At 39.1% G+C, this 23154-nt stretch overlaps 1 protein-coding gene across 1 annotated transcript in view; it reads right to left on the bottom strand.

Annotated features, from left to right (window-relative positions):
* Positions 1–150: 150 nt before the first annotated feature.
* KIF13A (kinesin family member 13A) overlaps positions 151–23154 on the bottom strand; it is a 115022-nt gene continuing 92018 nt past the window's right edge. The window contains exons 25-38 of the mRNA XM_010285816.1: positions 22152–22190; positions 20707–20806; positions 20489–20615; positions 18693–18748; positions 17318–17442; positions 16140–16316; positions 14733–14825; positions 13400–13552; positions 12889–12966; positions 12301–12348; positions 11735–11846; positions 10616–10767; positions 1341–2451; positions 151–434 (exon numbers count right to left, since the gene is read on the bottom strand). Of these exons, the coding sequence (XP_010284118.1) occupies positions 151–434; positions 1341–2451; positions 10616–10767; positions 11735–11846; positions 12301–12348; positions 12889–12966; positions 13400–13552; positions 14733–14825; positions 16140–16316; positions 17318–17442; positions 18693–18748; positions 20489–20615; positions 20707–20806; positions 22152–22190 (2655 nt within the window). The remainder of the gene's footprint in view (positions 435–1340; positions 2452–10615; positions 10768–11734; positions 11847–12300; positions 12349–12888; positions 12967–13399; positions 13553–14732; positions 14826–16139; positions 16317–17317; positions 17443–18692; positions 18749–20488; positions 20616–20706; positions 20807–22151; positions 22191–23154) is intronic.

The raw sequence follows: 23154 nt of genomic DNA, 5'->3' as shown, positions 1-23154 counted from the left end.
ATATATTATTTATAAAAAATTAGAGAATTAAGTCAAAGACTCTAGAGAATACACATTCCATATGGACAGATTAAAATGTACAATAGTTTCAAAAAATCCATAAAGTTTTCTACACAGTGATGTGTGTAGTAAGTGCAAAAATACTGCAGTTTAGTTAATCCAAGATTTCCTGTTTTCCTGTTTCCTAGAAAAAGCAGAAGCCGCTGCATCTCCTGAATGGCAGAAGACTTCTCCTGTTTTAGGGGTGGGTGATGAGCCTTGAAGCACAGAGCTTTTCCGTTTCTCTGAAGTGGAAGATGCCTGAGACCGTGAAGTGCTACTCCATTTCCTTGCAGAAGCTGGTGCTTTGCTGAGGCGCCCAGGACGAACAAAGACACCATGCCGTGGTTTGCAGTGGAAGTACTCTCTGCCTTTTACAGTTCCATCATGCTTCCCTTCAATGAAAATACATGCACCAAATTAATTGTTGGTACTTTCATTAGCACATACAATTGTAGTGTTCAAGTGTGAATATCTTTGGCTATCTGTTAAATAGTCAAGATTTTTAATGCTTGCGTGATGAAGCCAGATGCATAGCACACACTAGGGAGAACAAAGGCTGGAAAGGAGGACTTGAACTGTGACCAAAAAGATGGTTTCCTAAAATGTTACTTTGTTAACTGACTGTTTAAAAAGTCAAACATTTGTTCATTTTACAAAATAAACTATCCTCAAAACCAATTGCTTACAAAGCTTAAAATATAGCTGCCAGAGAAATTTCCAGTATCAATGTTAATATCTATTAAACTACTAAAAACATCAACTTTTAAAAAAAAAATCTCAAGCATTTCTGTAGGAATCTCTTAACACTTGCAGAGCATCAACTTTTTCTGACTCCATCGAACTGAAGTTAAAGAAAACCTGTGCTTCTGTAATTAAGCTTTTCCCCAGTGGAGGCAAGGGGAATCTCTGAAAGCTACAGACAGCAAACCTATTTTACAAGTGATGTCCATTGTTAGTACTACCCATGAACATACATGTCGATTTAAAAAAAAATCTGCCAATTTTAGGCTTTGCTTCTTTTACTCATCTATAAAAATAGATGGATACTGCTGGGAACTACCAGAACATGAAAAGCATTATTCTGCATAAAGTGAAAAGAACAGGTCTTTAAGACAGTTAAAAATTAACCCTTAGCAAAGTATTCCTACAAACAGAAAGCCTAGAACTGGGTGTATCAGAATCCAAGCCTACATGAAATTAGAGGTATTTCCCAAGACTGAACAGTGTACGACTGCAGTTTAACTCTAAAAACAGATCACACTAACTGCATAGATAACCCAGAGCATATTTAGTCTTACCCAGCTGAACATTTAGTTCAACTCCAACCCAGATTCCAGCTGAAAAATCCACTGTTCCAACGTATCTCACCGTGCCCATCTTATTACTTCCAACACAGACTTGTTCGCCCACTGCCACCCAGCTAGGCAAGAGGTGGGTTTGATCTGCAGAAGCACCTTCTTCACAATCGGAAGCATCCAAGTGGTCTTTCCCAAGAAAATCATCTACAGAAGTATCAGGGTAAGTCTCACGGCCTGAAGTCTCTTTTACCAGTAGAGAACACAAAGGGCTTTCCACAGCACCTGCAAGCCGGTCACCTGCTGCCACTGCCGAGCCCAGCTGGCCCAGGCACGTGCTCTGCTCCTTGTCTGTGCCTTGGGGTAACTCCAAGGAACTCACTCCATTAGAGGACGCAAGGGAACACGACTGTGGAGCTGTCGAGTGCTCAAAGTCCTTTCCATCTTCGACGCCCATGAACTCTGTAAAGGAGTGATCTTCCAGAATGTCTGTCATGTGCTCAACTGTTGCTTCACGCGCTGAAAATTCAATCAAACCACAGGTATTTTTGCCATCTGGGGAACTTAAAGCTGAAAATGATCCAGCTCTGCATAACTGCTGAGTCTCTCTGTCAGTCTGTCTGGCATCGAGGGACAGTGGTACTTGTTCCGTTAAGGCACTGTTTTCTTTCAGTGGTAACACAAGTAACTTTTCTCTCGCTAACTCCTTTTCTGACTCTTGACAATCCTTGTTCGAAGAAGATCTTAAATCATGTACAAGAGATGATCCTGAGGGATCATTAGAGTCCAGCTCCTTCGTGTGATTGGCTAGCTGGTCTGTGCTATCACTACAGGGAACAAGCATGTCAGACAGAGTAGCGTTAGAGGCACTGTGGGAAAAGTAGCCACTAGTAATACTGCTAGTGGTGGGGCTGCGGGATACCTCTTTCTCAAGAACACGCGAACTCATGAAGTCTGATTTAGAAGAAAACCATTCCCTGTTCTCCAGGCTAGCATTGTAAACACTGAAGTCAGCAAACTCCTCTGGAATGTAAGGCCGGAAATTCTGAAAACTTTGTGGACTTATCAGCTTCTTATTAATGGCCTCCAACTCACTGTCTTCCTCCTCAGAGTCCTGCAAAAGAAGGGTGTTGCGTGGGATTAGGAACCTACGACAGTAACGTTTTCAAAATAGACTGACCTTCCTTGATTTTTTCCTTTCTGAACATGGAGAAACATATACCTTTTATATCCTTTAATTGAAGAATGGAAGATACCTCTGAAAAGAGCTGCTGGGAGCATGTCCTGTCTACACTGAGCTATTCAATTTTTAGAAAATAAAGATAAATTATAAATAGATTAGAAAATTGAAAGCAATAAAGTTTGGCAGAAGGACAGCTCACAACATAAAAAAATTGTATGTTTACATATTTTTATCATACTCAGTTTTTTAAAGGTATGTATTATAAACTTTTTCTTCCCATGATTTAGACTAGTTAAACCCACTGAAGGTATTCTATACCTTCAGATTATAGACATTGACCATTGACCACCTAACAAGAAAAACATAAATATGAATGGAAGAGGCCTTACGGGGTTCTCAGCTGCAATACTGAGTATTAACATACCAATTATTAACATATCGATTATTAAAAAGTATCCTGCACAACAGGATTTTCTATTAATCTGATACCAGTGAGGCTGTATAATTTTGTGTATGTATGTGTATTTTGTATATGTATTTCATATATACATATACATTTGTATATGTATTATGTGTATAATTTTGCTTACCCCTAGCTATCACACCTGAACACATTCACAATGTTTGAAAATAAAGGCAAAAGGATCAAATATTACAGAGAATCTTCAAGGAAGCATTTGTGTGCATACATGTACAGGCCTGGAGGAAAATAAGTGACACTAATCAATCTGGCAGAATTTGGAGGTAGCTCCCTGAATTTCTGTTTGACAGCGAGCGGTGATGCACTGCGACCAACCCACAAACGTGGCTTTCATAGAGCCCATCTGAAGCAGAGGACTTCAGTTTGCCAAGAGGCATCCAAGAAAAAACACAGCAACATGGCTGGACTGCCCCCCCAGTATAACATACTGCAGGCAGGACTCCACGTGGATGCTTTTTTAAGTACTTAATTTTTCATATAAATATATGTATTTATACATATATATGCATATATAAACGTATGTGTGTATATATATCTATCTGTACACACACATACATATTAAAAATGGTTAGTTTACAGCAAATTCGCCCTAGAAAGAATAGTATTTTCAGAAAAATGAAAACTGATGAAGTACTTAAAGTTTAGAGGAACTCAAGCACCTATTATTTCTCCATTCCTTTATCTGCATCACAGATTTCAACTACTGATCAAGGCAGATCCTGTGTGGTATCTGAAGTAGTTCGATGCTTTCAGACACCTGCCCTGAATCACTGATGGAAAAGGAAAAGCACAATACTTAACCAGATGACAAACGCATTGAGAACCAATACATCAAGTTTAAGACAAACATCCTCTTGAGAACGTTTCCTATACTTCATAATAACCAAGGCTGCTCAAGTAACTTTGTACAACAAAGCTTCAAATAGATAGACAGCAGTTTTGTTCAGTTTGCACGTCAGAACAGTCACAGAATCGTTTAGGTTGGAAGGCACCTCTTGAGGTCATTTAGTCCAAACGCCCCTGCTCAAGCAGGGTTAGCCAGAGCAGATTGTCCAGGACTGTGTCCAGCCGGGTGGCTTTTGAGATGTCCAAGGATGGAGACTCTACCACCTCTCTGCACAACCCATTCCCGTGTCTGACCACCCTCACAGTAAAAAAGCATTTTCTTGTGTTCAGACAGAATCTCATGTAGTTTAGTTTGTGTCCATTGCCTCACATCCTGTCACTGGGCACTACTGCGAAGAGCCTGCCTTGTCTTCAATCCCTCCCATCAGGCTTTTTTGTGCATTGGTAAGATGCCCCTGAGCCCGGTCTCCTCCAGGCTGAACAGTCCTGGCTTCCCCAGCCTCTCCTCACATGTCAGATGCTCCAAAGCCTTTAATCATCTTTGTAACCTGCACTGGACTCACTTCAGTAATTCTGTATCTTTCTTGTACTGGGGAGCCCAGAACTAGACAATACTCCAGATTTGGCCTCACTAGTGCAGAGTAGAGAGCAAGGACCACCTCCTTCAGCTTGCTGGTGATGTCCAGTACACTGTTGGTCTTCTCTGCCGCAAGGGTACATTGCTGGCTCATGGCTAGCTTGTTGTCCAAGAGGACCTCAAGGTACTTCCAGGCAAAGCTGCTCTCCAGCCGGTCAGCCCCCAATGTGTACTGGTGCCTGGCATTATTCATCCCCAGATGCAAGATGTTGCATTTCCCCTTGTTAAACTTCATGAGACTCCTCTTTGCTCAGCTCTCCAACTTGCTGAGGTCCCTGTGAATAGTAGCTCAACCCTTCAGTGTAACAGTTGCTTCTTCCAGTCTTCTATCATCTGCAGACTTGCTGAGGGTGCACTCTGTCCAATCATCTAGGTCATTAATGAAGGTGTAGAACAGTACTGGCCCCAGTATTGAGCCCTGGAGTACACTGTTGTTACCAGCCTCCAACAGCACTTTGTGCCTGATTGCAACCCTCTGTGCCCAGTCATTCAGCCAGTTTTTAATCCACTTCACTGTCCACCTATCTAACCTGTACTTGGTCAGCCCACCTATGATGATGTTATAGAAAATAGCGTCAAAGGTTTTACTAAAGTCAAGGTAAGCATCCACTGCTCTCTCCCCATCCACCAAGTTAGTCACCTTATTGTAGAAGGCAATTAAGGTTGGTCAAGCATGATCTTCCATCTGTAAATCCATGCTGACTACTCCCAATCGCTTTCTTGTCCTTCCTGGGTTTGGAAATGCTTTCTAGGAGGATTTTCTCCACCACCTTCCCAGAGACAGAAGTGAGGCTGACCAGTCTGTAGTTTGCTGCATCCTTCTTTGTCCTTCTTGAAGACGGGAGTGATATTTGGTCTCTTCCAGCCTTCAGGTACCTCTCCTAACTGCCATTACATTCGAAGATAATTGAGAATGGCCTTACAATAACATCAGTCACCTTCCTCAGCACTTGTGGGTATGTTTACTTAAACATGCAGTTTCTTTTAAGTGCTCCCCAAACTGGTGGTCCTCTGCCAAGGGTAAATCTTCCTTATTCCACGCTTTCCCTTGGATCTCAGGGGCTTGGGATTCCTGAAGGCTACTTTTACAGATAAATACTGAAATAAAGAAGGCATTGAGTATGTTCACCTTCTCCAAGTAATTTGTGACCAGTTCCTGCACCCCATTCAGCAGTGCAATTAACTAAAACATCCTCATAGGTATATATTAGGAAACACATGCTTATGTGACACAATCTTCCTCCTAACCTGGAGGTATTTTTGCTCCCAGTTTTAATCTGTTTGATTTAAAAAAAAAAAACACCAAACAACAAAAACCTGTAAAGATGTTCTAAATGACTTCACTTTTCTTTTATCCCACATTTTCTGAAGTGATCACCACTCGCTGTGGCCCTCAACTATAACAAGGTCTCATGTTCATTCCTACCATGTTCAAACTCACAGCAGATGTAATTCAGTCGTATTAGCCATGCAGAATGGCCTCTTAAGCTGAATCAAGATATGCAATAATACTACATTTTTGTTGACAGAGGAATCAGTGTTTGAGGAAGATGCCTCTACTCGTATATCTGACAAATCCAACCAGATTTCAGATTATTAATACTTGCTGAAGTAAAGGCTTGGCATCCTTTGCTCACTAGTTTTTACAGCTCTGCTTCAGTTATTTCGCATACAGAATTTGGATGAGGGCTTGATTTTGAAAAATCTGAATGCTTTACATCTCTGCAAAGGAGTGATAATGTTATGAAGTGTCACATAAGGCTATTGAAAATTATTTAGGTTACTGAGAATCTTGGTCTTTAGATCTGAAATCTACAGGTAGTCCCTTTAAAAGTAAAGGACAAAATTCATGTCCACTTTATTGAGACTATGAATACCCTTCTAAACACCAAAACATTATGCAAAGCATCTTTTTGGCATATTGGAGTATACTTATCTGTTGCTCATCTCTGAGGGACCTTTTCTCAATTATTCTGCTTACTCCTTCCCTTTCACCCTTACTACTCATGCAAAAGTAAGTTCTGCTCTATGAATAACCTTGTAGTTGTTTTCAAAATATTATAAACTCTAGGGTTTATCAAATATGGTGGGTGTAAGATACTACATGACTTCCAAAAGGAAGGGTGTATTTCTATTGGATACTAGCTAAATATCCACTTGAAACTAAAAGGCATTCTTGTAGCAGATTTCTTTGTTTCTCCTTTGAATCCTGCAAGATACCTCATTTGACTGAAAAAAATTTTAAGACACAAAGGGTCTCTTTTCAGAATCAGACTGGATAAGAGGTGCTGTAACTGAGGAATGGCTCTACAGGCATTGCCGACCTGATTAGGAGAAGTCAAACAAGTAAGTCGTGTGTCCTTCCGGGGTTATCTATCATTGTAAATACAAAAGCTAAGGTACAGAGAAGTAGCCTTGTTACTAGAACATTCGTTGTGAAGAATGCTGCAAATAGGTGATGAGACAAAAGGTGCCCCTTGTGGGGACAAGAAATATTTCCTTTCAAAGCTCCTCTTGAGCTTCCTGATTGGGAAATTCCAGACACAAAGCAATTTCAGGATTCTTCAAATTCCTGTGGATGAAGACACAGCGGGGAAAAAAGAAGGAAACCACCTTGTATTGCTCAGGCTATTGTCAGAAATAAAAATAAAATCCTTGAAGAATTGGTAAAGAAACAGCAGCTACTTCCCTGGGAAGTAACAGAAAGACTATAAAGAAAAACAGATTTAAGAACTGACAACAGTAAGAATGTGCCAGCAAGAACTAAGAAGACAAGACAATATATTAAGATTCAGCAATAACAGAAGCAAGACCACAGCGCAGCGTCCATACACCTCCCTACACCTGCTCTGTAACAAACACATAGTGTAGTTAAAGGTTTAGGGATTTGAAAATTCAGATCCCTAAATTATAGCTCCCAAGTAACCTCAACAATGCTAGTTTCCATTTTACTAATTTAAAAATCAGTGATACTTATTTAGTGGTTGCACCACTGGTGCTTCAATTTTCATCACCCACCAGGAGGATTTGCTCTTAGCCAACCCCCCTTAGACATGTTAATTACAGGCAGTATTCACATACACTCAATATGAAAACATTTCATCTAACCATAACATACCCTACTGTACTTGCATATTATCCAGAGCATGCCTTTACATCATGCAGTTTTAATATAGTTGCAACATTAAATGCACGTGGAAGTACTGTCTAAAAATTTTACGTTGAATGCTCTATTTCTGGCCAACTGAATAAAACTAGGTTTTTTTAACTGCTTTTTTTTCCTCCTTCCTTTGACAGATGTGTTTTGAATATTCAAGAAAAGTTAAGAACAGATCCCAGAAAAACAGAAGAAAAAGGCCACACACCATTCTTATGCCTACTTAGATACAGAACATTAATCTAGTTAAAATTACTAGCTTCCTGTATGTTTAGTCACTTTATTTCTACAGCATTTTTTTAACATGTTGTTAAGATGCAAGCGAGCATCGCACCTGAAGCGACAGCAATCATCCAGTGATTCATTAAATTAATTAAAGAGTATGAGGCTCGGTACCTTGGAGTGATCATTTACAGTATTGATTAATAACGTGAAAACTTCACTACAAATCAGAGAGAGAGGAGCAGACTGCTGAAGTTTCATGTGGAGCCGTGACGCTGCCCTGGTGTAATCTCTGAACTCATTTAAGAGCACTATTCATTCACATGTATGAAATTTATACTCCAGCCTAGTTAAAAACATAGCCTTGCTCCAGCTCTGAAAAATGTGGGGTAGCCTGGGAAGCCTACATCTTATAAAGGCTTCCTTCCTAAAGTGATTAAAAAACCCCGGAAGCCATCATTTGATAAACCTGATGCGATAAGATGGCGAGGCTATGCAAAGTAGCCATCTTCAAACTCCTCCCCACTAGCGGCTGCTAGTTCTTGCCTGTCTCCCCAGTACCTACTCAAGTGTCTATAACATGATCAGACAGGGGAATAGGTCCAAATGAAATGTAACTCCCTGGTAGTCTAGCCATCAGCTGGATGGATCAGTTCCCTTGATCTTACTTACTATGCAATTGAACAAGAAGCTATGTTGATGCAAGGAAGAAGTCAGTGCAAGGGTAAGAGCAAGCAGCTCAGAATTGAAAGAACAGCTCTTTCCAGGGCCCTGTTGGCTACAGCAGGTTTACAGTGTTCAATGAATTAGTTCCATTCTAATTGGGAAAGCCTCGTGCAGGATGTTGCCCTTTTCCACCTCTGAAAGCTTCTGCTTACCTTTGGAAAACAGCACAGGCAAATGCCTGGGTTAATTCAGGGCATGCATGGGGTGGGACCCTGGATTTACTCAAGGGATTAAAATTGCCCTGAAGTTGCTATGGAAGATTTTGTAACAATTTAGTTTCCAAGGGATGTTTTTCAACCCATTAGAAGATTTTGTCTTCCAAATACCTTCATGCTATTTCTATCAGTGACTCAGTGTGAGTCAGCTTGTCAGTTACCTTATGGAAAATTAACATGATTCAGAATAAGAGGGCTGCCACCCAAAACCAGCAGCCAAGCTTCAAATATATACACGAGAATGCTCAGGATACTTTGGTATAATGACCTATAAAATAGCATTAGAAATCCAGAACAGATATTTTTAATGTCTTGGCTATATGGTAGAAATGAAAGCAAGTGTTGAATAGGAAGAATCCATAACTAGCACTTTGTGGTAAAAGAGGCCTATAACACTTAAGGGAAATAATCTGAAGGTTCTGAATTTTAAGCCTAAAGCTGTGATTGAAGCAAGTATTTACAGCCATGTTCCACAGCCCAAAAACCAAGTCCATCATACAGCAGAAACGATGATACACGTTTTGCTGAAGCAGCAGTGAGAAAAGGATTTGGCAGGTGAGGAGAAAAATAAAAGCCCTCCACCTCAATTCACCACCTGAATTATGATGAAGACAGGCTGCAGGTTAATTAAGAGCGGCAATCTTATTTTAGTCATATTACTTCCACATCAGGCAATGAGAAGCTTTTATAGTGTACCCACACCTAAATGCATGGTTACTTACACCAAATGGGATCATTCCATTTACTCTGGGGTATAGTCACAAAATCTGGGTAACATACAAGGTATATTAGAGCGACAACCACATGGTTCATTAAACCACCCTTTACTTGATCATTTGTGCCCTGTAAAAACTAAAGCCTCCCGTCTCCTGCCCTCCCCACAAGAAAAATCACACATGAATATTTTTTAAACAAACGAACAAACAAAGAAACCAACCAAAGCCACAAAACCCCAATTGAATTAGTTCCAATTACGGATTGCATTTGCAAGCCAGGCATATAACTGTTCATTATAAGCATTAGTTACAATCACGAGTGATTATATCCACATCACCCCAGTTTTCTGCTGCTGTAGCATAAGCACTTTAAGCCCAACAAACAGCCCTAAACCCACCACCAGGCCTCATAACAGAAACTGGTACAAAACTTACAATCTTTTCCTCACGTACGCTATTGCTTTCTACGGGCATGCTGCTGGCATTACTTCCTGAAGGCACAACACAGCCAGCGCAATGCACCTGAGATGAAGGCATGCTCTGCAAAGGTTAAGACACACAACACATCACACAAACCACAACTCTGACCGCAGCGCTAAATGCGTGCAATTTGGAAAGGCATTACGACCTGATGAAAGCGAAACACCCGTGCCGGCCATATATACATTAGAATTCAAGTTAATAAGTAGAGAAACTCAAGCACTCCTCCCAGCACAGTTCTAGATTGAGGAATAAAGGTCAAAATTGTAACTGCTCTAGAACACTGTTTCAAGGATTTACTTTTTATCTCTGAAAACACATACTGACATCTTTCTGGTGAAAAAAATGCAGGTTACTGTACTTTAAAATAGAAGTACCCTGTAAAGGAGAATACTTACCAGGAATTGGGGACCCGCCCCCCCCAAACAAACAACAAACCCCCAGTGTTTCAGGTAAAAAACAAACACCAAAACCCCACCACATATATAGAACAGCCTAATTAATTTCACCGAAGAATTACAAAGTTCTATTGCATCAGATGCATGCTGCAAACAATTTGCCAAGCACACAAAATCACTCGATCTTCATTAAAAAAAGGTTGTTTGCAAAGATTACCTCTTGACTAAGCAGTGGTCGGCTTTCAAGCGGGGTCTTTCTTTTATGTTCCTCTTTCACTGGCATTAAGGGTTTGAAAAACTTTGGTGGCTGAGGAGAAAATGCTTTAAAAGGGCTGACCATTACAGCATGGGAATTCTCTGATACAACACCTAGGAAAAAAGCAAAAAGACTGTATTTCATTTCTTCACATCTCGACCACAAGAGCATAATTTAAAATAATGGAAGATTAAGCCATGCATTTGGCAAGTTGACAGTTACAGAAAAAAATTACAATATTTCAAGTATTCAACCACTGGCCCAAGCATGAGATAATCTTCCCTCACAGAGCTCTGCACTATGTCCCTCTGACGAGTCAGGAAAGAGAAGGAAAGCAGAGAACAGCAGTATCTGTCCCCTCCCTTCTGAGGCGCCAATATTTCTCCTTTTCATCTCAGCTGTAAAAAAAGTGGGAAGTGTCCTTCAAACTGGAACTGACAGCTCTTTGCTTCCTGTGCCTTACCTGACCTCTGCTCACTATGCTGCAATTCTGCCCTGGAACCAAGCCAGCAATCCTGCACAACCAGGATGATCAAAAAGGAAATTATAGGCAAGGAAGCAATGAGTGAACTCTTAGTCCCACTTTACTGCAGCGGCGTTTCCACCTGTACTGCCTGTTCAAGGTGACTGTGTTACAATTTGACCTAAAGAAAATAAGGCACCTGTGACACACCGACACGGCAGAGCAAATATTCAGACCACATAAAGAACCTCAAAAGGAACCTTCCCGCTTTAACAAAAGCATCTTAATTTTCAAATCCATGAACTAATAGCAGCTTTTTCTTATTTTTTTTCTTCTACTGTTTTGATTCACATTTAGCTTGTTCTTCTGCCTTCCTCTCAGTTTTTTGTACATCCCCAATTTCCTATCCTTTCCCACATTTCTTCATGCATTTCCCCCTTTCTCCCCTATTTCCAGATTATGTTTAGCTGCTGAAGCAAGAAGCTGGATAACGCATTTAGTAGGAGAAGAGTACTGAGAACTTAATAGGAAAAGAACACAGAGAATTTAATTTTCAGTTTAATGCAGTAATTAAAAAACACAAATACTGTCTTTACATATATACTGTAAAGTCTCACCACTGCCATCCTTGCTCTTGCGAGGTGACTCCCTGGGTAAAGTACCATAGCATGATACATCTTGATAACTGGAAGAACAGTCAGATATATCTAGGTGACTTTCAGACCAACCCTAAGAAACAAAAATACATAGATGTGCACCCTGATACAGGCAAACGTGGAAAAATTAATAGCTAAACTCAAAGGTACCTTTTTTTTTTTTTTTTTTTAATTTTAAAAACCCCACTAAGGAATGTTAAGTTACTGACTTAAGACAATTTTCTCACACAGATGGATTATTTAGAAGCTAATTAGCTTTTCAGTGAAGTATAATAAGTTTTCCTATAACTTCTCCCTTCTTAAATATTAGTTTCTACAATTCTAATATGAAAAGCAGAGAATGACAAGAAGGTTTAATTCAAAATAATATGTAATCAGTGCAGCATTTTGTAGATATATTATGGAAATAGACTGTTAAAACCACTGTTTTCCCATTTTTTTCAGTCCTCAAATACATCTTGCTTTGAAGAGGGAATGAATCTGAGAAAGTGTGCCATTGGTTTTTTCCAAACTTCACATTTACATACCTTCTCATCTTCATCACAGGCAGAAAGATCTAGTCGGCTACAAGATACCTAAAAAACACCAGCAGGCAGTGTGACAAAATGCCTACATTTATTTATAAAATATAATGTCTTCAGAAGCCATTGTGATCATTTAGTCCTAACAACTTCTGTGTTATCTCTTTTCAGGTAAGATTATTTGTAAGGACAGCTACGTTTGTTCTGTATGAGTGGATAACAGGAGAATGAATAAAGTGCACACAAAATGGAAATTATCCCTTACTCTATCAAAAAGGTTAAAGGGATCCTGAAGCAAAAAGTAACCTGAATCAGGGCAGTCATAATCCTAAACTACTTCCAAAACTCTTATAATTTACATCAACCCTCCCACTTCCCTGTCAACTTCATCATCTCCCTGGATGGACAGTTGTGGGGAGGAGTTTCTATTAAATGACTGATTCATTTTCATTCATGACATCTCTTCTACAGGTTGGTTAGTCCTAGCTCAGAATAATTATTACGGTATCACATCGTGCAAGTATTACATCAGCACACAGACACCAACCCTCTGCCCAATTAGTACTAGTTTGCCAGAGGATAAGGGGACCTTACATTGTGGACATTTGGAGTGCTGATGCTCCTGCGGATGTTTCTCACTTTGGTGGATAATGCCTCTTTGACTGTGACTGCCTGTGTAAAGAAATGATTACACTAAAAAAGTGCTCGTATCAAAGATGGACAATGCCATGGTCTCCTCATGAGAAAACGATCAAGCAGGATAGAGACTTTTTTCAGTGTGGCTAACAACAGCAAACAGGGCTTGCATTTACAAATCTTAATTTGCACACACAGCCACCAAAATTTGTTTCCAAAATTCATTCTTTGGCCTCTGGCTGTTCAGGTTCCGAGTACTACACCACTGCCAGCTACAGTTACTAGACCCACCACTGTCAGAATTCTGTATTTCACAGAAGTAACTTAGTCTTCCATTTATTCATCCAATGTTCTCCAAAAATACCCAAACTAAAAAAGAAGCAACACTCAGTATTTTTAAAAGATCAATCATCTCTACTTGAATTCTCATAATCCAGTTCAAAAGATGCAATAAGTGCCTTTTCCTTGCCTGTCTTAGTCGTTCAAGGCTCAAAATGTTCTCCACTTGCAGCACACCACGTGTGTACTTTTCAATGTATGTTTCACCATCGGATGTGCCCTCATTCTCACTCCTTGCAGCCATCAGCGCTAAGGTCTCGCGATCCTCAATTTCTTCTGTAGCCTAAAATACAAGTTACACTACTGAAGTTTTTAAAAATTAAAGCCCCTTGGTTTTAATATATTGATTCACTTATTTAGACTATCTCCATCCAGAAGTTAATTTGAATCCTCTCTACAACTACCTGAAATGGGGTTGTGGTGAGGTGGGTGTTGGTCTCTTCTCCCAAGTAACTAGCAATAGGATGAGAGGAAATGGCCTCAAGTTGTGCCAGAGGAGGTTTAGACTGGGAATTAGGCAAAAATTCTTTACTGAAAGAGTGGTCAAACATTGGAACAGGCTGCCCAGGGAGGTGGTGGAATTACCGGCACTGGAAGTCTTCAAAAAATGTGTGGACGTGGCACTTCGGGACATGGTTTAGTGGGCATGGTGGTGTTGGGTTGATGGTTGGACTTGATGATCTTAAAGGTCTTTTCCAACCTTAATGATTCTATGAATCGATAATCCTTAATTTAATCAGTAATCCTAATTATAACAAATGGTCCAGGACTTTTCATCACAGATGTAAATGATGCTGAACTAAGAAGAGGTCATGCTTGGGAGAAGTTTTGCACATTTATTGTAGTCAATGTACTTCTAGGAATAATGCATATATAACCTGAAATTGGATATGTTAAGGATAACTAATGACAACTTCCTAAGCAAGTAAATGCAACTTCCCTCCCAAATCTTAGATATTCTGTGTGATTTCTCTAGAGCTTAAAATTTAAGTACTACCACACAAAAGTGACAATTACATGGTGACAAGACTATTTATGTTTTCATTTGTTCATTTTGTTTACCTTTAAGATACATTTTATAGTACATTTACAATTTGTACTAGCTTTTTCTATGAAAAGCAATTTATATTCCTGTAAACTCATTTTCGCAGCTGTTCTGTTTTCACTGACCTGAACATCCCTCTGGGTATCCTCTATATTCTCTCTGTAGACACTAATATGATTTCAAAAATAGCTCTACTACAAGAACTCAGTTAAAGCAGTAGAAGAGAAAATAAAAACCCCAGAGTTTTCAGCTGTTTAAAGATACACACGATCTCAACACTGAACTTCAGGATATACGTTTTGGCAAGCTGCCTCCCATTAGCAAAGCAGGACATTTACTTCCCCATCAGTATCACTCACTGCAGTAGGTCATTCTGTTCTTTTCAGTGAATTTACCACAGAAATATGGTATAATTTACCTTTGGTATATTGGATACTATTTCATAGGTCACTCCACAGGCATAATATATATTTTTCAAGGATATTCTCCTTTTCAGGCTCTGGGTAAAACTCTAGAAACAAAGTAATTTTCAATTATTGTTTTGACAATGGTTATTTATGACATTCTAAGAAATAAAAGGTCACAATGCAAAAGAGCTATTTTACCCGTACATTTTTCAGGACCATAATTTATTAAGTTCCTTTTTAGCATTAATGATCCTTTACATACTCTTTACAGCCCTGGGCTCAATACACAATGATACTAAGTTCAGTCAGTAACTTTTTCCTCCTATTTTGCACTGATGCTCTATCCTCATGTAGTAACTTGTAACTGAGAAACTATGGCTGTAAGAAGTCTCTAATGTACAGATACCAACATTTCTCAATTTTGTTAGCCACCTGTTAAACAGGTGGAAAATCCCTTTTGCAATAGCAAAGAATAACTCTGCTTTCTAGCTATAACTGCAATAGTAACCAGAGTTTTCACTGTTGTAATCCCAAGCTTAGTGTACTTCACTGTCAGGTTAGTTGGCCTTACATCACTAACAGTAAACTTAACTTTCACCTCATAAGGGATTTTAAGACAAATGAAACTAGCAAAGGACAACACACCAAATGCAAAAAGGCATGGGATTCATCTGCTTAGCAAGTTGCTTAGAAGTACAACAGCTGTTTTGTGCTCCTCCCTGCACTGCACTGCAAAATCTGAAGCGATTTGGAACTACACTTTTGGTCTCAGTCATCTGGGAAACAGAAAGGAACGTAATTTCAGAGCGCACCTCATTGCCTAAACCCACAAAGCAGCGAAACAACGGGAACAGCAACCATCCTTGAAGCCAATGAAAACACTCTATCCAAAATCATCATGTTAAAGGCAGTAGAGAATGTATACACTTGGGTAGTGGTGGGGAGCAAACCTAGTTTGTAATTAACAGAAAGTAGCAAACAAAGAAAAAAGATCTATTGTGTTTACACTGAACATTCGAAGGCCCCATAAATGCTTTCAGGAATAGAGTGGCTACAGTGACCTTGTATTAGATAAGCTACTGCAAACTTCTCTGAATCAGAGAACATACCGAATTGTATAGACATGAAAGTAAATTTCTTGTTACAAAAGTAGCACCTGTTACACCTGAAACAAATCAGGCTGAAAAATGGACAGTTCAAAGGAGTATTAGAAGACATGAAAAGCTTCACTGCAACCTTTAATGATCTATTTTTCATTTGTCTTTCATAAGAATTGGAGAGATCAAACTTACACAAACTGAAGCAAGCAGCTAAGAAAACATTCATCAAATTAATGATATGAAACAAAAATAGTAATAGTAACAGTAATAACAACAACGACAACAACAACTACTACTACTACTACTACTACTTATTACCTGCTTGTTATAAATATTGGCTGCAATCCTTTTGCGTAATACCAGTTCCATTGCAGCAGGATGGCTGAGCTGCACTGTAGTTTTCACTATTAAGTAAATTCTCTCATTTTGAGGAGTTACTCTATTCAGGTGCACTGAATCATGAACAGAAGAATCCCAAGCAGCAGTGGCTGAAACCTATGCAGACAAATGAAATGAAGGAAAGAGAAACCAAAGATTCAATTACTCTAACAACAGGTATAATTTGTAATGATTTTAACATGAAGTGAAACAATTCTTTAATGAAAGAAAAATAAGTATCATTGAACAAAGCAGGGTCCAACCTCCTTTTCATAGTAAGGAATTTATCAGAAGAAGCATAAAAGAGGTGTTATGATATCGGGGAACACAATCGTAAGCACAATCCCTGCATTGTGCAAACCCTACCCCAAAAGGAAGCCTTCACACAGCTGGAGATGGAAAGGAAAGCAGAAGCAAAACTGCAGGAAGGAATACAAATCATATTGCAACTATATTAAAAGTTTATTAAATTCAATATCAAATCTTCCACCTGTGTTGGATTACATTATAACGGCCCATACAAAATAAACATGCTTCCAACCTGCAGAACATCATCTTCCCCCTGCCTCCTCTCCAACTTCAACATCCCATATATTCTGGAAATGGTCTCTCAAGCAATAGCCTGAGTTGTCACAGAATGTGAAAGAAATGAGTTAAGAAATTCCAAAATGGATTCAGAACCATTAATTTCCAACAATTCCCAAACTTTATATTTAAAAAAGTATTTGTGTACTATGAAGGAAAAAAATTATTTAAATATTAAGCTTTGTCTAGCGTGCACAATAAATGAAGTGGCTTTCTCTGAAGAATCAAGAGCCTGCAAGAGGAATGATGAAGGGGTGAGGAAAGAAGAAAAAGGGATTTTGAGTCAGGCAGCTGAATTATTACTTTGCCAAGAAGAGCTACGACTTGTCACCTCTGCATTAAGGCAGAAGAGCTAACAAGTCCTATCCTCTTAATTTCTAAATAAATAGGCCAGAAAATGAAGGCAGCACTAGGTAGAGAGGCTACTTCTAAGACAAAAAGATAATAAGTACATACAAGTAGAAAATAAAACATAAGAATAAAGTGTTAACATAAGCTGCAGTTGTCAAGAAGGAGGCTTGCTAACAATTTACCTCATCATCACTGTGTTTTATGATCGGCAGATAAAAGAATGGACTCCCATGCTCCTTTGGTAGTATTGAGTTAACTCCTGATGCATGGGGACCTATAAGTTGTTCATTGGCACTGAGGTCATCAGCTAATGAAACAAATGTGCAAAGAATGAAATAGTTTTATACCAAAGGATATTAGAGAGGCAAATTGTAATACAAGTTGTAATAAAGTCCTACCTATATTTCATAATACATTTAATCCTGATTAATCTTATTACTATGTGATATTTGGAAGACTACTTCAGCATACAAAAGAAGGGAAGTAAACCCATGCTAAGACTCAGCCTGAACACATTCTCACGTAACATAAACAAAATTCAGAACTATTTCTAGGTATTCATAACATTAACTTACCCAGCCCGGAAATTTCTGATTTGTCCACCTGTGAGCCTAACCAGCTCATCTCTTAGTTAAACCACTTCTGATATATCAGGGAATCTTTAAATTGAGAATAGCAGTTCTGTCTACATCAGGCTTTTAGCTAAACAAAAAAAAGTTGTGCAATGATCCCTCAACTGTTTCAATATCCTACTTGGTTAATCCTGTCTGCTAATCTCTGCTGGTAATGAAAAAAAAAAAAAAAAACCCCTCTTGTGAGCATAGATGAAGGAAAGTGTTTATGGCTTTCCAAAAGTGACTTCTAAAGCAGGTATTAATGTCTACTAGTCCACTGAAGTGCTGGATGTGACAAGGCCTGTGGATCCTCCTCTGCTTTATGTCCAAATTCATACTTTCAAATTTGCTTCCTAAACAAGTCCTTAAGTGTGGTGCTACCTCTAATCTCTTGTTGCTTACAGTGTATCTATGTCCTAAGAATATACACCAATAGTCTTCTCACATGTAAAACTAAATACCTTCAAAAGGAGAGCATTTAGACTCTCTAACAAAACACTTATTATAGTCCCAACACACTCTTCATTAAACCATCTGTTTAAGACTCTACAGATACTTATTGAAAGAAGGTCTGGAAGCATTGGGAGATTCTCCATCAGTGCTTTAATGACATGTGAATTTGTACATCAAAACACATACAGTATTTTCTTATCTGCTGTTTGATTTAAACTAAGCTTGCTCTCTTACACTATTTTCTGTTGTACAGCCTATCCCTGCACTTGTATGTTCCCCGGTTTTTAGCTTTAAGTTAAAATAGTTGTGCTTAATTATTCCAACAGAGAGAATCAGAAGAAAAAAACATTTTACAAGCCATATCAGACAGTGCCATTGCCAGGACTTCTTTGATTTCTTAGACATTTCAGACTCATTCTTCCATTTATCAGTTTATTGATCCAAACTCATCCCCGCCACCCAAGTTTCTTTATCTGCTGTTACAACATACCATTCAAATCAAGGAAGAGGACAGGTATATGTGTTTCCATTCCTGCAGGTGGAATCCTGAAACAAAACAAACTGCTATCAACAAGGAAGGCAAATTTTTACCTAAGCTAATTTGGACAAACAGATCTCTATGCAAGAGACATATTAACTGTAACCAATGACTAAAACTGTCAACATTTTGAGGTCTAATTTGAATGTCTGTTGCACAGACAACATTTTGTTTATCTACACAAGCAGCCAAATGTAGTGCTTTACCAAATCTTAATTCACACCACACAGCGCATTTCAGTTGCTGGGAGGATGACAGTTTTAAACATCCTGTTGCGTTCCCTATAAACTTAACTAGTTGTAGTCATCTCGTACATAAAGGTTAGCAACCTTTCAAACAACTGTATATGTAACTACTGGCAAGGCATAGTCTTTATACCAATAAATACACTTTTCATTGTATGACCACATGTGGTTTAGCCCCAGCCGGCAACTAAGCATCACACAGCTGCTCACTCATCTCCCCACACCCAGAGGTGGGATAGGGGAGAGAATTGGGAAAAAAATACGGTGGGCTGAGATAAAAACAGTTTAATAGGACAGCAAAGGAAAAGGAAATAATAATAATAACAACAGTAGTAATAATACTGATAAAGCAACATACAAAAACAAGTGATACACAATGCAACAATTGCTCGCCAGCCAGTGATCAATAGCCCATCCCCAAGCAGTGATTCTCACCCCCTGACCAATTCCAGTTGATATACTGAGCATGACATTATATTGTAGGGAATATCCCTTTGGCGAGTCTGGGTCAGCTGTCCTGGCTTGTGCCCCCTCCCAGCTTCCTGCGTGATCAATAGCCCATCCCCAAGCAGTGATTCTCACCCCCTGACCAATTCCAGTTGATATACTGAGCATGACATTATATTGTAGGGAATATCCCTTTGGCGAGTCTGGGTCAGCTGTCCTGGCTTGTGCCCCCTCCCAGCTTCCTGCGCACCTCCCTGCTGGCAGAGCACGGGAAGCTGAAAAGTCCTTGACTGAGTATAAGCACTACAACTATTCAGCAACAACTAAAACCATCAGTGTGCATTATCAACATTCTTCCCATACTAAATCCAAAACACAGCCCTACACCAGCTATTAGGAAGAAAATTAACTCTCTCCCAGCCAAAACCAGGATACCACAGCACACTTCAGGTGGATAACGGAAAAAAATGGCAAGGAAAGATTATCACTACATCATTCACCCAATGATGAAGAGATATTGGGTATTATCACAGAAATCAGCGCAGACTTGATTAGGGCCATATTTCTTGTCAACACTTTCCCCAAACTAACATATCAGTTCCAACAATCTTAGTTAAAACACAGATTTAAAGGAAATCAAATGAGAAAAGAGAACACATCCTTTAAAATCAGAATTTCTTCCCTCCCCACCCCATATTAGTGAGATTACCACGTGTTCAACCATTCATTTTTGAACCCCTCCTTTTTTGAAAGGAGTCAAAGTACAGGATAACTCTCTCAGAATTTTGAAAAAGTGTAAAATACTATGTTAAATTCAAATGTGATTTTCAAACCTGGAAAGCTATCTCAAAGCTACTTTATGTAATATGTTAACTAAGCAAACTTTTCTTACATCTTAACCAGCACCTGACCTTCTAAGCCTTCTGCAGCTTGAGTGTAATTAGTAGCATTACAAGAAAACATAGAAAGCTCTACAACATCCTCAGATTTTTACCCTGTAGTGTGTAATGTTCATGTAGAAAAAGCTAACCACACCATTGCTTTTTCTGAACATACCAATTTGCAGGGGCACCGGGAATTCCACTGCCTGGTGCTGGAACAAACACTGCATTCCTCTCTTCTGTCAGTCCTACCCACTGCTCAACCAGACGGGCTTCTCGTTCTATATCATCCTCAGATTTTTCTACAGAGAAAGAGATTAATAATATAGATGAGACACATTTTTTGTGGTATAGGGAATAAAGCACTTACAATAGGGATTTTAAGCTTCAGACCTTGTTTATTGCTGATCTTTTGAATCTGCTCATCCAAGTATTCTCTGCGTTTTATCAATGCATCAGACCACCTTTCTCGTACACAGTTTAAATCTTCTTCCTAACATGGAAAGAGAAAAAAAGTTATTAGGCTGCGTGGTTAAGATTAAAGGGCAGTGAATTTTGTGATAATTTCATCAGAATTGGTACTAAACAGCTTGCATGATGCAGAAAACTTTTTCCCCGAATGACATGCACACCGATTAAGTACCTCATCACCCATGAGTGGAAGCTTATTTGCTTTCAAGTCTCAAATTCCAACAGGAGGAAAAGAATGTGACTGCCTTAGTTGCTGATCAGAATTACACACCATAGGCTAATTACTTATAGAAGTGGCAATCAAATTTTTTAACAGCATATGGACTAGCAAAAACAGGTATCATCAGTTGATCGTAAGTTCGCCTGAAGATTAGACAGGTCAGTACGCCCTGAAACCTGCACAAAATTCCATTGCTAGCAGCTGCTATCAGTGCAATTAAAAGATTTCTCATGCAAACAAAACCCGTCATGCAATCATGCTTTGTGGTATCACAGAAAATCTGGTTCGTTCTTCTCTGTGATAAGTCAGGAAGCGCATAAACAGCCCGCAAGAAGTTAGTACATAACAGATATCTTTGAGATTGCTGTAAAACCTAACATGTTATCTTAAGGAATGTCAGTATTCTCACCTAACTGGTTTTACTTCTGTAAAGCTGCCTACTAGAAATAAGACTTCCATGTAGAGATCTGTACTGTGTTTTATTTTTTGAGGCATTTCCTCTTCTGCCGTTCATTGCCTTTTAAATGATTATTCTTCTGTTATGCTTTCTAAACTGTGACTGTCCTATATTTATTTATCACAGAAAAAGCCAGGCTCAAGGTTTGTTTTTGTGTAGATAAAAAAATTGCTTCACTGAAGCTTCTGTATTCCACCCACCCCCCCCCACCCCCCTTCTTCACCCCCCCCCCCCCCCCCCCCAGCATTTCAGAAAACTGCACAACTTAAAAGGTTACAATGTTTTCTTTAGAAAACAAATAAAACCCCTATGCTGTATAATTTGGTTGGGAAAGATGCCTGCAACTGCAGGTGGTTGTTCTTTTCCCTATGATAGTCACTGGGAATTGCTTTCATTCTACATTACAGTTTCTAGGCTTTTACATACATAGCAATTCATGTAGCCAGTTAGGAGAGCTGACTGCCGAGTACTAGAGAAGAGAGCACACTGCAAGAGTATAAAGTCACGAGGTAAACTGAAATAGCAGTGTTTTATAGCCCAGGTAGCCTCTTAAATGCACAGCATATATATATACACATATATTTCAAAGCCACTTTTGCTTGCTCCAGTAGGCTTGTTCATTTGAAAGTTGCTGGCTATTAGCATTAGCTGTGCCCCATGCCACAGGATTGACAGCAACAGCAGCAATACCTGGTAACTATCCATATCACCACCATCATCCTCCTCCTTCTGGTAGGAGAAAATAAATTTCGTAAAACACAAAAGAACATGCATTTCTCTAAACAAACTCACAGAAATAACCCAAAACATGAATACAAACATTTCTGTCACAAAAAAAAAACTTGTGAAATGTTAAATTTACAACATTCAAATAACCAGTCTTATTAACAGGTAGAGGCAGATTTTTTTTCATTACAGACTACAGCATCTGAGCTATGATTTGAGCATTAGTGAATATATTTATTAAAACAAATTATCACAGAATACAGTGCCAGAGAAAGGACTGAGCAAGCATATCACCAATCTTCAAGTTTTACAGTTTCACCTGTATTTAAGGCTCTAATTACTTGTGGTTCTGAACGCAACCCTTCTGACAAAAGGCACCTCTCTTCCCGGACTGGCCCATTCTGCTTGTTCTTTGCAACTGCTATTAAAAGCATGCTTTATTTCAAATATGAATTTGTCCAGTGTCAGCTTGAAGCCATTTATACTTCTTCAGAACTTTTTCTGCTAAATGAAATAGCCCTTTCACATTCAGTAATGGCTATTTCTGATTTTGATCAAGTAACAGCTCAGTCCTTTTTGAAAAGATAAACAGTATCTTCACTATAGGACATTTTCTCTATTCCGCTCCCCCGCCTCCGCTTTTCCCCTCCTCAATTTTTACCATCCTTGTAAGGGAGGGAAACTAATGGAGCTAGGAATCTACCATTAATCACCTCAACACACAAAGGTAAGAACGGTTTCGATATTGCTGCTGTCTTGTGTATACTCAAATATCACATTTGGCTCTTTATCAGTTACACACCAAATTATAAGTAAAAAAAGAAGCAGATTTAGCACCGTATGTTCACATTGTACATATTAGGCTCAAACCTGTGTAAAACTGCAGAATTACATATCATGCATCAGTGTGCGTATCAAGGGACATATCAGGTCCCTTACGGAACTATGTTGGACTGGCTCTAGAAGA

The sequence above is a fragment of the Phaethon lepturus genome, unplaced genomic scaffold (assembly GCF_000687285.1).
Source record: "Phaethon lepturus isolate BGI_N335 unplaced genomic scaffold, ASM68728v1 scaffold10494, whole genome shotgun sequence".
In the NCBI taxonomy this organism is placed as follows: Eukaryota; Metazoa; Chordata; class Aves; order Phaethontiformes; family Phaethontidae; genus Phaethon; species Phaethon lepturus.
This window is presented reverse-complemented; position numbering and strand designations above follow the sequence as displayed.